We start from the raw sequence: 15,591 nt of genomic DNA on the forward strand, positions 1-15,591 counted from the left end.
GTGTTGCTCTGGGAACCTGCATGGGTCTTAGCTATGCCTCCCATTTCGTGGGATACGGGGAACATTCTCCGTTCTAGTCTGACTCGGGTCCCCACCCTCGCCTCTTTTTCCGTTCAGCTGATGACTGCATCGGTGCGATTTTCATAAAATCAGAGAAATTCACATCACGGGAGGAGGCCATTCGGCCCATCGTGTCCAAGAGCTACCCGGCCTAATCCCACTTTCCCGCTCTGGGTCCGTAGCCCTGCGGGTTACGGCACTTCAGGTGCACATCCAAATGTGGTGAGGGTTTCTGCCTCTACCCCCCCTTTCAGGCCGTGAGTTCCCCTCCAGACCCCCACCGCCCTCTGGGTGAAGACATTTCCCCTCAAATCCCCTCTAAACCTCCCCCCCCCCAATTACTTTCAATCTCTGCCCCCTGGTTGTTGACCCCTCTGCCCAGGGAAACAGGTCCGTCCTATCCACTCTATCCAGGCCCCTCATCATTTTATACACCTCAATCAGGTCTCCCCTCAGCCTCCTCTGTTCCAAGGAAAACAACCCCAGCCTATCCAATCTTTCCTCATCGCTAAAATTCTCCAGTCCCGGCAACATCCTGGTAAATCTCCTCTGCACCCTCTCCAGTGCAACATCCTGGTAAATCTCCTCTGTACCCTCTCTAGTGCAACATCCTGGTAAATCTCCTCTGTACCCTCTCCAGTGCAACATCCTGGTAAATCTCCTCTGTACCCTCTCTAGTGCAACATTCTGGTAAATCTCCTCTGTACCCTCTCCAGTGCAACATCCTGGTAAATCTCCTCTGCACCCTCTCTAGTGCAACATCCTGGTAAATCTCCTCTGTACCCTCTCTCGTGCAACATCCTGGTAAATCTCCTCTGTACCCTCTCTCGTGCAACATCCTGGTAAATCTCCTCTGTACCCTCTCTAGTGCAACATCCTGGTAAATCTCCGCTGTACCCTCTCCAGTGCAACATCCTGGTAAATCTCCTCTGCACCCTCTCTAGTGCAACATCCTGGTAAATCTCCTCTATACCCTCTCCAGTGCTTCATCCTGGTAAATCTCCTCTGCACCCTCTCTAGTGCAACATCCTGGTAAATCTCCTCTGTACCCTCTCTAGTGCAACATCCTGGTAAATCTCCTCTGTACCCTCTCCAGTGCAACATCCTGGTAAATCTCCTCTGTACCCTCTCCAGTGCAACATCCTGGTAAATCTCCTCTGTACCCTCTCCAGTGCAACATCCTGGTAAATCTCCTCTGTACCCTCTCCAGTGCAACATCCTGGTAAATCTCCTCTGTACCCTCTCCAGTGCAACATCTTGGTAAATCTCCTCTGTACCCTCTCCAGTGCAACATCCTGGTAAATCTCATCTGCACCCTCTCTAGTGCAACATCCTGGTAAATCTCCTCTGTACCCTCTCTAGTGCAACATCCTGGTAAATCTCCTCTGTACCCTCTCTAGTGGAACATCCTGGTAAATCTCCTCTGTACCCTCTCCAGTGCAACATCCTGGTAAATCTCCTCTGTACCCTCTCCAGTGCAACATCCTGGTAAATCTCCTCTGTACCCTCTCCAGTCCCGGCAACATCCTGGTAAATCTCCTCTGCACCCTCTCCAGTGCAACATCCTGGTAAATCTCATCTGCACCCTCTCTAGTGCAACATCCTGGTAAATCTCCTCTGCACCCTCTCCAGTGCAACCACATCCTTCCTGTAATGTGGTGACCAGAACTGTGCACGCAGTACTCCAGCTGTGGCCTAACCAGTGTTTTATACAGTTCAAGCATAACCCCCCCTGCTCTTGTATTCCCTGCCTCGGCCAATAAAGGCAAGTATTCCGTATGCCTTCTTAACCACCTTATCCACCTGGCCTGCTACCTTCAGGGAGCTGTGGACCTGCATATCATCCGCAGTATTTTGGTTTTGGAAGCTTACCTGCTGTTCTTCGATGGGCCCGATAATGATTTTCAATTGGACGGTGGGTGCCGGGGGCCTGGGGTCAGGCGGCAGGGTCGGAGATCTGGCGCCCGGACTGCGCGAGCTTCCGGGGGCGGCTGCAGACCAGGCCTGCCCGCAGGCCCGTTGGAGTTCGGAAAGCACGTCGGCGTTGATGTCGATCAGAGCGATGTGCCGCAACGAGCTCCCGCCGAATCCCTCAATGGCCGACACGATGGCGCTGGCGCAAATGTCCTTGGGGACGCCAAAGATCCCGCTGCTCAGGCACGGGACGGCGATCGACCGAAAGCCCGCTTGCTCCGCCAGCTCCAGCGACGCGGCGACGGAGCTCCGCAAGAGGTCACTGACCTCGCCCGCCCCGTGGCTGTCCCGCAGGCGCCACTGGGGTCCCACGGCGTGGATGACCCTGGCGCAAGGAAGTTTCCCGGCGCCGGTCATCGCCGCTTGACCGACCGGCACTGCCCCGTGTCGGGCGACCCAAGCCGAGCTTTCTTTCTGTATCGCGGGCCCCCCGGCTATGCAGATGGCCTTAGCCACGCCGCCGCCGTGCCGGAGGTCTCCGTTGGCCGCGTTGACTATCACGTCGACTTGCTGCCGCGTGATGTCCCCCCGGCAGACGGTGATCACCAGCCCGCCTGCCGAGCGGTAGGTGGCAAGGACCTCGCTGCCCGGGGAAGCCGGCAGGTCCCCTGCCCCACTGCCCTCTTGCAGCACGACGAAGCACTCGGAATTGCGGGCTGCCGCGTCCAGGTGCTCCTTCCCCCGCCCTTGGAAGAAGTCCACTGCACCCGGTTCGGTTACCGTCACGCTCTCCCACGCGATGGACTGCAGGCAGCTCTCCAGGCGCTCCTTCTCTGCTGCCAATATCGATCTCGGCCCTTTGAGGACGATCGCCCGCTTGCCCCGGGTGGTGATGTCCGATTGGAAGCCTCGCCACCCCATGAGCTCCATCAGCTTGTGGATGAGCTCAACCAGCACCTGTCTGCGAGGTACGATGGTCTCCTCGGTCACGGCACTGTTGTGTAAATACTCTGTTACTTTAGATGCCACTTGCTTCACCTCCTCGCTAAACCCAGCGATGTTGACCGTGGAGGTGTCCCCGTCCCCGTTTATGCCCTTGACCTCCTGGACCAGCACCCTCTTTGACGAGTTACCGAGGAATGGTCTCAGCAAATCATGCCACTCTTTGGCCCGGGTTGCTGCCCGAGCTTCATCCCGTACGTTGATGGCTTCCTCGGAGATAGCGTTGGCCAGGATCGATTTGGCGCGCTCCAGGTCGTTCCACGAGTTCCCGAAGAGGGCCAGCCGACGGTCACCCACCTCCAGGAGCACGGGGAAAGAAAACAGCTCGGTGGCCATCTCCTGGGGTGCCCACAAGCAGAGGAATGCCCTTTTCCACTCCGAGAGGGCGACCACCGCCTCCAACACGCGATCCATACGCTGCTGGAGACCGGCCATGGCCTCTCGCACCGCGCCTGGCCGGCCGGCGAACGAGATCGAGGGACAGGATTCATCCACGCTCCAGGTTAAGGTTGGATGGTGAGTCTTGAGATGCTCTTCGAAGGAGCCCCTGACCAGGGAGAACTTCGCAAGGCTCTGCAGCCTGGTCACAGGCTGCGGGTCCTCCGCAGGTTCAATCCGCCCAGCGGGCGGCTCCACGGAGCGGCCGGCGAGATGCTCGACCTCTTCTCTCAGGCCCACGGCTGCCGTGAAGCCTGGCTGGCTCAGTTCAACGAGAGAGACAGACTGGAGTGCCGGTCCAGATTCCGCCATCGCCGCCTGCAACTTGGCTGGGTGGGCTCCACGATGAATCAGGTACCTGTCTTGCATCTTCTGAAAGGCCCGCCCTGCCTCGCTGCTCCATCCAGTTGAAGCCTCCCCGGCACAGTTGCCAATAGTGGGAAGCAGAAGAATCGTATCGTTGGTGGTGCAGAGCTGGACTTTGCAGTCAGCTCTGAACAGCTCCTGTTGGAAGTCTTGCAGAACATCTTCCCTCTTCTTCAGGTACTCCCCGAAGAATGGGTCCACCTTCACTTCCTTCACTGGCTCGCTGCTCCCCGCGGGTGACTTTCTTGCTTTTGAACCAGCGTCCTTCTTCAGCAACGCTTTCCGTTTGGGGATGGCCCCCTTGACAGCCCCGCTCTCAGCTGCGAAGACAGGGAGGAGAGAAAGACTGGCTGTTAGTTCGGCTCCCTTGGACAAGTGGGAGGGAATCGGAGGAATTTACAGCACGGACTGGAGGAGGCCATTCGGACCGCCGTGTCCGCGCCGGCCGACCAAGAGCTACCCGGCCGAATCCCACTCTCCCGCTCTGGGTCCGTAGCCCTGCCTGTCCAAATGTGGTGAGGGTTTCTGCCTCTACCCCCCCCCCCTCCCTTTCAGGCCGTGAGTTCCGCCCCAGACCCCCACCACCCTCTGGCAGGGAGGGAGTCACCTTAATGCCAGGCCAAAAAAAAAAAAAAGAGCTTGGGTTTATAAGGCATCTTTCATCACCTGCGGACAGCCCAAATCGCTTCACAGCCAATGGAGTCCTTTTGATGCGTGGTCACTGTTGTAAGGGATGAAACGCGGCAGACAATTGGAGCACAGCAAGCTCCCACAAATAGCAATGAACTAATAAGCAGAGAATCTGAGGTTGAGTTGAGGGATACATATCGTCCTCAGGACACCAGGGAGAAAACCTCCCCCCCTCACTTTCCACCTGCTCTTCTTCAAAATAGTGGCTGTGGAATCCTAAATGTCACACCCAAGAGGCAGACCGGGCCTGCGGCTTAGGAGACCGAAAAAGGCATAAATGTGTCTTTCTTTCTTTCATAATCTCCGTTAGTGATATTAGTTGAGGGATAAATGTTAGGATCATTTACATCCATCTGAGAGGGCAGACGGGGCCTCGGTTTAACGCCTCATCTGAAAGACAGCAGCTCTGACAGTGCAGTGCTCCCTCGGTACTGTCCCTCCGACAGTGCGGGGCTCCCTCAGTACTGCCCCTCCGACAGTGCGGGGCTCCCTCGGTACTGTCCCTCCGACAGTGCGGGGCTCCCTCGGTACTGTCCCTCCGACAGTGCGGGGCTCCCTCAGTACTGTCCCTCCAACAGTGCGGGGCTCCCTCGGTACTGTCCCTCCAACAGTGCGGGGCTCCCTCAGTACTGGCCCTCCGACAGTGCGGGGCTCCCTCGGTACTGTCCCTCCGACAGTGCGGGGCTCCCTCGGTACTGCCCCTCCGACAGTGCGGCGCTCCCTCAGTACTGCCCCTCCGACAGTGCGGGGCTCCCTCAGTACTGCCCCTCCAATAGTGCGGCACTCCCTCAGTACCGCCCCTCCGACAGTGCGGCACTCCCTCAGTACCGCCCCTCCGACAGTGCGGCGCTCCCTCAGTACCACCCCTCCGACAGTGCGGCGCTCCCTCAGTACTGCCCCTCCGACAGTGCGGCGCTCCCTCAGTACTGCCCCTCCGACAGTGCGGGGCTCCCTCAGTACTGCCCCTCCGACAGTCCGCCGCTCCCTCAGTACTGCCCCTCCGACAGTGCGGCGCTCCCTCAGTACTGCCCCTCCGACAGTGCGGCGCTCCCTCAGTACTGCCCCTCCGACAGTGCGGCGGTCCCTCAGTACTGCCCCTCCGACAGTGCGGCGCTCTCTCAGTACTGCCCCTCCGACAGTGCGGCGCTCTCTCAGTACTGCCCCTCCGACAGTGCGGCGCTCCCTCGGTACTGCCCCTCCGACAGCGCGGGGCTCCCTCAGTACTGCCCCTCCGACAGCGCGGGGCTCCCTCAGTACTGCCCCTCCGACAGTGCGGCGCTCCCTCAGTACTGCCCCTCCGACAGTGCGGCACTCCCTCAGTACTGCCCCTCCGACAGTCCGGCGCTCCCTCAGTACTGCCCCTCCGACAGTGCGGCGCTCCCTCAGTACTGCCCCTCCGACAGTGCGGCGCTCCCTCAGTACTGCCCCTCCGACAGTGCGGCGCTCCCTCAGTACTGGCACCGGGAGTGTTGGCTTGGATTTTGTGCTCCGACTTGGGAACATTCTGAGGCAGTCAATGGTACAGCTCAGAACACTCGGTCCATCGTGCCTGTGCAGACTCTTCGAAATTAGTCGCACTGGCCCCCACATCCCCACCCTGCTCTCTCCCCATGGCCCAACAATTTTATTTTTACCTTTTCAAATAGATCTCCAATTCCCTTTTGAAATTTCTCCTCGCCTCCCCTCTGATTCTTTAGCGTGAAAGGAATTATATAAAACGCAATTTCTTTCTTTTGACTTGGCTAGTTTTATCTGAAATAAGACTTCGATCAGACAGAAAATAAGTTGCTGCACTTGAACGTGAAAAGTGAAGGCTGAAAGGGCGACCCTGGTCGAGGGTTTTGACAGAGTAGACGTTGGGAAGTATTTTCCACTTCTGGGACGGATGGAAACGAAACCTAGAGCACCATAATATAGTCACTGATAAATCCAATTACACATTCAGGACAAACCTTAGCCAGAAAGAAAGGCTTGTATTTATATGGCACCTTTCATGACCACCAGATTTCCCAAAGCACTTCACAGCCAATGAAGTACTTTGTCAAATGCAGTCACTGTTGTACTGTGGGAAAGGCCAATTTGCGCACAGCAAGCTCCCACACACAGCAACGTGATAACGACCCGGATCATCTGTTTTTGTGTGATGTTGATGGAGGGCTGCATATTGGGACAGGAACGCCGGGGTTTGAACTCCCCCTGCTCTTCTCCGAAATACGGCCGTGGGCTCTTTTGCGTTCACCTGAGAGAGCAGCCGTGGGAGAACGTGAACCTCGCTCCCACATGGAGGGGTGAGATGAAGAGCATCGGTAGGTTGGAGGGGAAGCTGGATAAGGACACGGGGGAGAAAGGAATAGAAGGATATGCTGTTGGGGCTTGGATGAAGTAGGATGGGAGGAGGCTCGAGGGGAGCATAAAGGCCTGTTGGGCCCGACTGGCCTGTTTTTGTGCTGTAAAGTTTGACGGAATTCGATATCATTCGAAAGCCCTGTTTTTAAACACATGCGGGGGGGCAGAGAGGGCGGGGGGGTATGTTGGGGTCCAATCAAGAAAGACTGATTTGAATTTATATCGCGCCTTTCACGACCACAGAACATCTCAAAAAGCGCTTTACCGCCAATGACGTACTTTTGGAGTGTAGGCACTGTTGGAATATAGCAGCCAATTTACGCACAGCAAGCTCCCGCACACAGCAATGTGATAATGACCAGATAATCTGCAGTTTAGAAGGATGAGAGGGAATCTCATAGAAACATATAGAATTCTGACGGGACGGGACAGGTTAGATGCGGGAAGAATGTTCCCGATGTTGGGGAAGTCCAGAACCAGGGACACAGTCTAAGGATAAGGGGTAGGCCATTTAGGACCGAGATGAGGAGAAACTTCTTCACCCAGAGAGTTGTGAACCTGTGGAATTCTCTACCGCAGAGAGTTGTTGATGCCAGTTCATTGGATATATTCAAAAGGGAGTTAGATATGGCCCTTACGGCTAAAGAGATTAAGGGGTATGGAGAGAAAGCAGGAAAGGGGGACTGAGGGAATGATCAGCCATGATCTTATTGAATGGTGGTGCAGGCTCGAAGGGCCGAATGGCCTACTCCTATTTTCTATGTTTCTATAATCTGTTTTTATGATGTTTATTGAGGGATAAATATTGACCAGGGCACTGTGGATAACTCACCTGCTCTTCTTTGAAATAGTGCCGTGGGATCTTTTACGTCCACCTGAGAGAGAGCAGCACTGCACTGGGAGTACCAGCCTCGATTTATGTGCTCAAGTCTCTGGAGCGGGACTTGAACCCACGATCTTCTGGCTCAGAGCGCGAGTGTGCTGCCCACTGAGCCACAGCTGACACTTTGCGGGTGGTGAGTCTTTCCCCGCCCCCGCACATAATGCCCGGGAGATTTTAAACTCATTTACATGCTCCCCTCTCCCCATCCCCTCTCCCTGCTCCCTGTCATGTATGTACTTTTGGGATCACTAGCCACTAGATGGCGTCACTGTCGGAGGCCATTGGGCTGCAGGCACGTGTGTACAGCCCAAGTATAAAAGGCCAGCCATTTTGTATATTAGTCACTTTGGGCCTTAATAAAGCAGAGCCCAGGTTATACCTCTTGGAGTTAAACAGTGCTCAGTCTAACAGTTATTGCACACACAACATTTGGCGACGAGACAACAAGAACCTTTGTCTGCAAAAATGAGCACAATTGGACTGTTGGAGGGATTTGTGGAAGGAGGAGATGGGGCAGACTGTGAGCCGTTTGAGCCAGTTCTTGGTGGCCAACAAAATGGAGGAGGTTGGCGACGCAGATCAGCGCCGGGTGTGTTCCTCACGGTTAGCGGTCCAAACATTTCTGGTCTGATAAAGAATCTACTCCTGCCTGTGAGTCCAACAGAGAAGGTGTATGAAGAACTGTGTAACTGGTACAGGACCTCCTTAAGCCAGACGAAGGCATCATCATCTGGAGATACAGAGTTTACACGCACGTTCGCTCAGAGGGCCAGAATGCGGCGGAATCCGTTGCCGACCTGAGACGTCTAGCGGGGACCGTGTAAGTTCGGGGCTGCGTTGGCAGACATTTGTAATCGGCATCAACCCCGAGATGATCCTGCGTAAACTACTGGCGGTGGAGACGTTGGACTTGAACAGGGCCATCGCGATCGCTCAGTCATGCAGGGCGACGGATAGAAGTCTAAAGCAGGAAGCGGTGAATGCGATTGATTCGGTGTTCGGCAGAGCGGCACACGGCCGGGGCCTACCCGACTGCGTACGCGAAACCTGTGGCTGCCCAAAGTCCGCCAGCGGGAGTGTATCCGACTTCTCCGTGTTGGCGTTGTGGGGGAAGTCACCGACACCAGCAGGGCCGGTTTAAGCAAGAGAGTTGCAAAAGGCTGTCTGAGAGTGGGGGCATCTCCAGCGCAAGTGTCCGCAGATGAGCAAGCGTGCTGCGACACACCACGTGGAGGATGAGAGTCAGACTAGCACGGATCTGGATACGCAATCCGAGATACCAGAGGAGGAAGTGTATGGACTTCCTAACTAAGAGCAAACCGATTATGATCAACGTGAAATTTAATGGGGTGCCGGTATCGATGCAACTGGACACGGGGGCGAGCCAATCGATCATGAGCCAGGGGGCATTCGACAAGCTGTGGGATACTAAGGCTGTGAGGCCCAGACTGAGTCCAGTCAATGCCAAGTTGCGAACGTACACCGAAGAACTCATAACGGTGATTGGCAGTGCCACAATTAAAGTGTTGTATAATAACGGTGCGGTTCACGAGTTACCGAGTTCCGGGCAATGGCCCAACGCTGTTCGGCAGGAACTGGCTTGAAAAAATCAGATGCGATTGGAACGATATCAAGGCGTTATCGTCGGAGAAAGATACATGTGCCCCAGTACTGAGCAAGTTCCCCTCGCTGTTCGAACCGGGTATCAGCAACTTCACAGAGCCAAGGTGCAGATCCATGGACTCGGATCCAAGACCCGTCCATCATAAAGCTCGGGCAGTGCCGTATATGATGAGGGAGAAGGTCAAAATCGAACTGGACAGACTCCAGCATGAAGGGATCATATCACCGGTTGAATTTAATGAATGGGCCAGCCCCATTGTTCCTGTGCTGAAAAGTGATGGCACAGTCAGAATCTGTGGAGACTACAAGGCTACGATCAACAGGGTTTCGAAACAGGATCAGTACCCGTTACCGAAGGCTGATGACTTGTTTGCAACGCCAGCCGGGGTGGAAGTCCTTCACCAAACTGGACTTGACGTCGGCCTACGTGACACAGGAGTTGGTCGAGACGTCGCAGAGACTTACGTGCATTAACACGCATAAAGGGCCGTTTATTTATCACGGGTGCCCGTTTGGAATTCGCTCGGCTGCAGCTATATTCCGGAGGAACATGGAGAGTCGACTGAAGTCCGTTCCCAGAACCGTCGTGTTCCAAAATACATCCTGATCACCGGCCGTGACTCCGAGGAACATCTGAACAACCTGGAAGAGGTTCTACATCGTCGGGACAAAGTGGGACTCAGACTGAAACACTCGAAGTGCGTCTTCATGGCACCGGAGGTCGAATTCCTGGGGAGGAAAATTGTTGATGACAGCATCAGGCCCACGGTTTTGTTTTTTGCGTCCATCAAGAATGCACCCCAGCCGCAGAATGTAACGGAGCTGCGTTCATTCCTGGGTCTACTCAACAACTTCGGTAACTTCCTACCTAAATTGAGCACCTTATTAGAACCACTGCACATGCTGCTAAGAAAAGACGACAACTGGGTGTGAGGCGCGTCTCAAGACATTGAGAAAGCCACCAATCTGCTTTGCTCTAACAAGCTGCTGGTACATTATGACCCATGTAAACGTTCAGTATTGGCCTGTGATGCCTCGTCATATGGAATTGGTTGCGTACTGCAACAAGCTAATGAGTCGGGTAAACTTCAGCCAGTCGTGTATGCTTCAAAAAGTTTGTCTAAAGCGGAAAGAGCTTACAGCATGGTCAAGAAAGAAGCACTAGCCTGTGTGTATGGGGTTAAAAAGATGCACCAGTACCTGTTTGGTCATCGATTTGAACAGATCACAAGCCGCTCATTTCACTGTTCTCCGAAAACAAAGGTATCAATACCAATGCTTCATCCCACATCCAGAGGTGGGCGCTGACATTATCCGCGTATGATTATGTCATTCGCCATGGACCTGGCACCGAGAATTGTGCCGATGCTTTGAGCCGTCTGCCGTTGCCCACACCGGAGGTGGAAACGCCACAACCTGCGGACCTATTGTTAGTTACGGATGCTTTTGAGAGTGAAGGCACCCCTGTCACGGCTCAACAAGTTAAGACCTGGACCAGCCAGGACCCGATTTTATCGGTGGTGAAGAGTTGCATCCTCAAAGGGGATTGGTCTGCCATGCCCAGGCAAACGTGCGAGGAGACCAAACTTTACATTCGTCACAAGGACAAACTGTTTGTTCAGTCGGACTGTGTACTGTGGGACAATCGTGCTGTTATGCCCAAGAAAGGGAGAGAGAAATTTGTACGTGAGCGACATAGCACACGTCCCGGCATTGTAATGATGAAAGCCATCGCCAGGTCTCACGTATGGTGGCCGGGAATTGACTCTGAGCTGGGATCATGCGTACATCAGTGTAACACTTGCATGCAGCTCAGCAAAGCACCAGCGGAATCGCCGCTGAGTCTGTGATCCAGGATCCACATCGACTTTGCAGCTCCCTTCCTGGGGAAGGTGTTTTTAGTTGTGCTGGATGCATATTCGAAGTGGACAGAGAGTATAATCGTGTCAGCCGGCACATCTCAAAACAGTTTATTGCATACACAACAGTTGGGAATGATCTCACCGACAGCAGACGGGAATTAGCGTCCATGTTACGCTTTGAAGACGGGAGGGAGGGAGGGAGCATGAGACCATCATCAGGATAGCCACAGAATGCGTTCCCCGGCAAGCTAAGTCAGGAATCGGAGAGGTGGGTGGGGTGGTTAAAAACAAAGTCGGGAGGCGTGGGGGATAAATAGGTGCAGGGCAGGGAAAGCCCAAGGTGGGGCTTTATATGCCTGAATTCAGGCAGGTTAAAATGGTGAGGTGGAGGTGAGGGGGGTTGGGGGCATTGGGAGCGTGATTGGCAAGGGACAGTCTGCCCCCCCCTCTCCCAACACCCCGCCCCCACAATCTTAACCCCAAGTTTGCTCCTTTCTCCCTGCGCAGTCGGGGCTAAAATTGACCCTTAAATTCCTGCACGTCAACCAGATTAAGCGACGAGGATCTTTGCTTACCTGACGGGTTCCCAGAGACATTCCTTGGCTCCTGTGACAACACAAATACAAAGCAACACATTTAGAGCCCATAGGTTTGACATGGGACAAGCTCAGATTCTGAAGACGCGGGTACACACAGTCCCGCCGACAGTGCGGTGCTCCCTCAGTACTGCCCCTCCGACAGTGCGGCACTCCCTCAGTACTGCCCCTCCGACAGTGCGGGGCTCCCTCAGTACTGTCCCTCCGACAGTGCGGCACTCCCTCAGTACTGCCCCTCCGACAGTGCGGCGCTCCCTCAGTACTGCCCCTCCGACAGTGCGGCGCTCCCTCAGTACTGCCCCTCCGACAGTGCGGCGCTCCCTCAGTACTGCCCCTCCGACAGTGCGGAGCTCCCTCAGTACTGCCCCTCCGACAGTGCGGCGCTCCCTCAGTACTGCCCCTCCGACAGTGCGGCGCTCCCTCAGTACTGCCCCTCCGACAGTGCGGCGCTCCCTCAGTACTGCCCCTCCGACAGTGCGGCACTCCCTCAGTACTGCCCCTCCGACAGTGCGGCGTTCCCTCAGTACTGCCCCTCCGACAGTGCGGCGCTCCCTCAGTACTGCCCCTTCCACAGTGCGGTGCTCCCTCAGTACTGCCCCTCCGACAGTGCGGCACTCCATCAGTACTGCCCCTCCGACAGTGCGCCGCTCCCTCAGTACTGCCCCTCCGACAGTGCGGCACTCCCTCAGTACTGCCCCTCCGACAGTGCGGCACTCCCTCAGTACTGTCCCTCCGACAGTGCGGCACTCCCTCAGCACTGCCCCTCTGACAGTGCGGCACTCCCTCAGTACTGCCCCTCCGACAGTGCGCCGCTCCCTCAGTACTGCCCCCTCCGACAGTGCGGTGCTCCCTCAGTACTGCCCCTCCGACAGTGCAGGGCTCCCTCAGTACTGCCCCTCCGACAGTGCGGGGCTCCCTCAGTACTGCCCCTCCGACAGTGCGGGGATCCCTCAGTACTGCCCCTCCGACACTGCGGCGCTCCCTCAGTACTGCCCCTCCGACAGTGCGGGGCTCCCTCAGTACTGCCCCTCCGACAGTGCGGGGCTCCCTCAGTACTGCCCCCTCCGACAGTGCGGCGCTCCCTCAGTACTGCCCCCTCCGACAGTGCGGCGCTCCCTCAGTACTGCCCCCTCCGACAGTGCGGCGCTCCCTCAGTACTGCCCCCTCCGACAGTGCGGCGCTCCCTCAGTACTGCCCCTCCGACAGTGCGGCGCTCCCTCAGTACTGCCCCTCCGACAGTGCGGCACTCCCTCAGTACTGCCCCTCCGACAGTGCGGCGCTCCCTCAGTACTGCCCCTCCGACAGTGCGGCACTCCCTCAGTACTGCCCCCTCCGACAGTGCGGCGCTCCCTCAGTACTGCCCCTCCGACAGTGCGGTGCTCCCTCAGTACTGCCCCTCCAACAGTGCGGGGCTCCCTCAGTACTGCCCCCTCCGACAATGCGGCGCTCCCTCAGTACTGCCCCCTCCGACAGTGCGGTGCTCCCTCAGTACTGCCCCTCCGACAGTGCGGCGCTCCCTCAGTACTGCCCCTCCGACAGTGCGGCGCTCCCTCAGTACTGCCCCTCCGACAGTGCGGCGCTCCCTCAGTACTGCCCCTCCGACAGTGCGGCGCTCCCTCAGTACTGCCCCTCCGACAGTGCGGTGCTCCCTCAGTACTGCCCCTCCAACAGTGCGGGGCTCCCTCAGTACTGCCCCCTCCGACAGTGCGGCACTCCCTCAGCACCGCCCCTCCGACAGTGCGGCGCTCCCTCAGTACTGCCCCTCCGACAGTGCGGCACTCCCTCACTACTGCCCCCTCCGACAGAACATAAGAAATAGGAGCAGGAGTCGGCCATTCGGCCCCTCGAGCCTGCTCCGCCATTTAATACGATCATGGCTGATCCGATCATGGACTCAGCTCCACTTCACCGCCCGCTCCCCATAACCCTTCACTCCCTTATCGCTCAAAAATCTGTCTATCTCCACCTTAAATATATTCAATGACCCAGCCTCCACAGCTCTCTGGGGCAGAGAATTCCACAGATTTACAACCCTCTGAGAGAAGAAATTCCTCCTCATCTCAGTTTTAAATGGGTGGCCCCTTATTCTGAGACCATGCCCCCTAGTTCTAGTCTCCCCCATCAGTGGGAACATCCTCTCTGCATCCACCTTGTCGAGCCCCCTCAGAATCTTATACTTTTCAATAAGATCACTTCTCATTCTTCTGAACCCCCTTGAATACAGGCCTAATGTACTCAACCTTTCCTCATAAGGCAACCCCTTTATCTCAAGATTCAACCTCGTGAACCTTCTCTGAACTGCCTCCAATGCAAGTATATCCCTCCTTAAATACGGAGATCAAAACTGTACACAGTACTCCAGGTGTGGCCTCACCAAAACCCTGTACAGTTGTAGCAGGACCTCTCTGCTTTTATACTCTATCCCCCTTGCAATAAAGGCCAACATTCTACTTGCCTTCCTAATTACTTGCTGCGCCTGCATTGTTGTATCTTTGTATCAGCAAATTTGGCTACATTACACTCGGTCCCTTCATTCAAGTCATTAATATAGATTGTAAATAGTTGAGGCCCCAGCACCGATCCCTGTGGCACCCCATTAGTTACAGTTTGGCAACCGGAAAATGACTCATTTATCCCGACTCTCTGTTTTCTGTTAGTTAGCCAATCCTCTATCCGTGCTAATATATTACCCCCAACCCCATGAGCGTTTATCTTGGGCTGTAACCTTTTATGTTGCACCTTATCAAATGCCTTCTGGAAATCCAAATACATGACATCTACTGGTTCCCCTTTATCCACCCTGTTCGTTACATCCTCAAGGAACTCTAGCAAATTTGTCAAACGTGATTTCCCTTTGATGAAACCATGCTGACTCTGTTTGACTGAATCATGCTTTTCCAAATGTCCCGCTACTGCTTCCTTAATAATGGACTCCAGCATTTCCCCAACGACAGATGTTAGGCTAACTGGTCTGTTGTTTCCTGCTTTCTGTCTCACTCCCTTCTTAAACAGGGGCGTTGCACTTGCTGTTTTCCAATCCGCTGGAACCTCTTAGGAGTCACGGGAATGTTGGTAGATTACAACCAATGCATCACTCGGGGGAATTTCTTTTCCACTGTGTCGAGAATGTGCTGTCACGTGGAGTGGTTCAGGCTGAAGGCATCGACGACGTATTTAAATGGAGGTTTGGTTCAGACATGCGGGAGAAGAGAATTGAAGGATATGGGCTGGGAGTAGGGTGGGAAGAGGCTCGCGTGGAGTATAATCGCCCGTATAGGCCAATCGGGCCAAATGGCCTGTTTCGATGCTGTAGATTATGTTCTTATGTAAGAAGACATCCTACATAAGAACATAAGAAATAGGAGCAGGAGTTGGCCATTCGGCCCCTCGAGCCGTTTAATACGATCATGGCTGATCCGATCATGGACTCAGCTCCACTTCCCTGTCCACTTCCCATACCTAAAGCGTGGTGGCCAGAATTGGCCACCTTACACCAGCTGAGGCCTAACCAATGTTTCACAATGCAAGTTCTTTCTTGAAGCTAGAAGCTAGTGACTCTTTGGAATTCTTTAGCCCAAGATTATGTGGTCGCGAGTTCCACATTCTCACCACTCTCTGGGTAAAGATGTTTCTCCTGAATTCCCTATTGCATTTATTAGTGACTGTTAGACTGATAATAAGTGGTCAGACCGAGTACTGTGTGTAATGAGCAAGTGTGACCTTAGCTCCTTTATTGTAGTTCCAGAGTGCAGGTACCTTGTGAGTGGCCTGCTTATAGACTGTACTCCCAAGGGATGCTATGCAGGGAGAC

The 15,591-nt window shown here is 55.1% G+C and overlaps 1 protein-coding gene across 1 annotated transcript in view; it reads right to left on the bottom strand.

Moving 5' to 3' along the window:
* Window positions 1–2,897, bottom strand: part of LOC139235717 (protein mono-ADP-ribosyltransferase PARP14-like) — a 62,707-nt gene extending 59,810 nt beyond the window's left edge. Inside the window, exon 1 of the mRNA XM_070866756.1 lies at window positions 1,933–2,897. Within this exon, the coding sequence (XP_070722857.1) occupies window positions 1,933–2,895 (963 nt within the window). The 5' untranslated portion in view covers window positions 2,896–2,897. The remainder of the gene's footprint in view (window positions 1–1,932) is intronic.
* Window positions 2,898–15,591: the final 12,694 nt, after the last annotated feature.

Source organism: Pristiophorus japonicus, chromosome 23 (genome assembly GCF_044704955.1).
Source record: "Pristiophorus japonicus isolate sPriJap1 chromosome 23, sPriJap1.hap1, whole genome shotgun sequence".
Taxonomy (NCBI): domain Eukaryota; kingdom Metazoa; phylum Chordata; class Chondrichthyes; family Pristiophoridae; genus Pristiophorus; species Pristiophorus japonicus.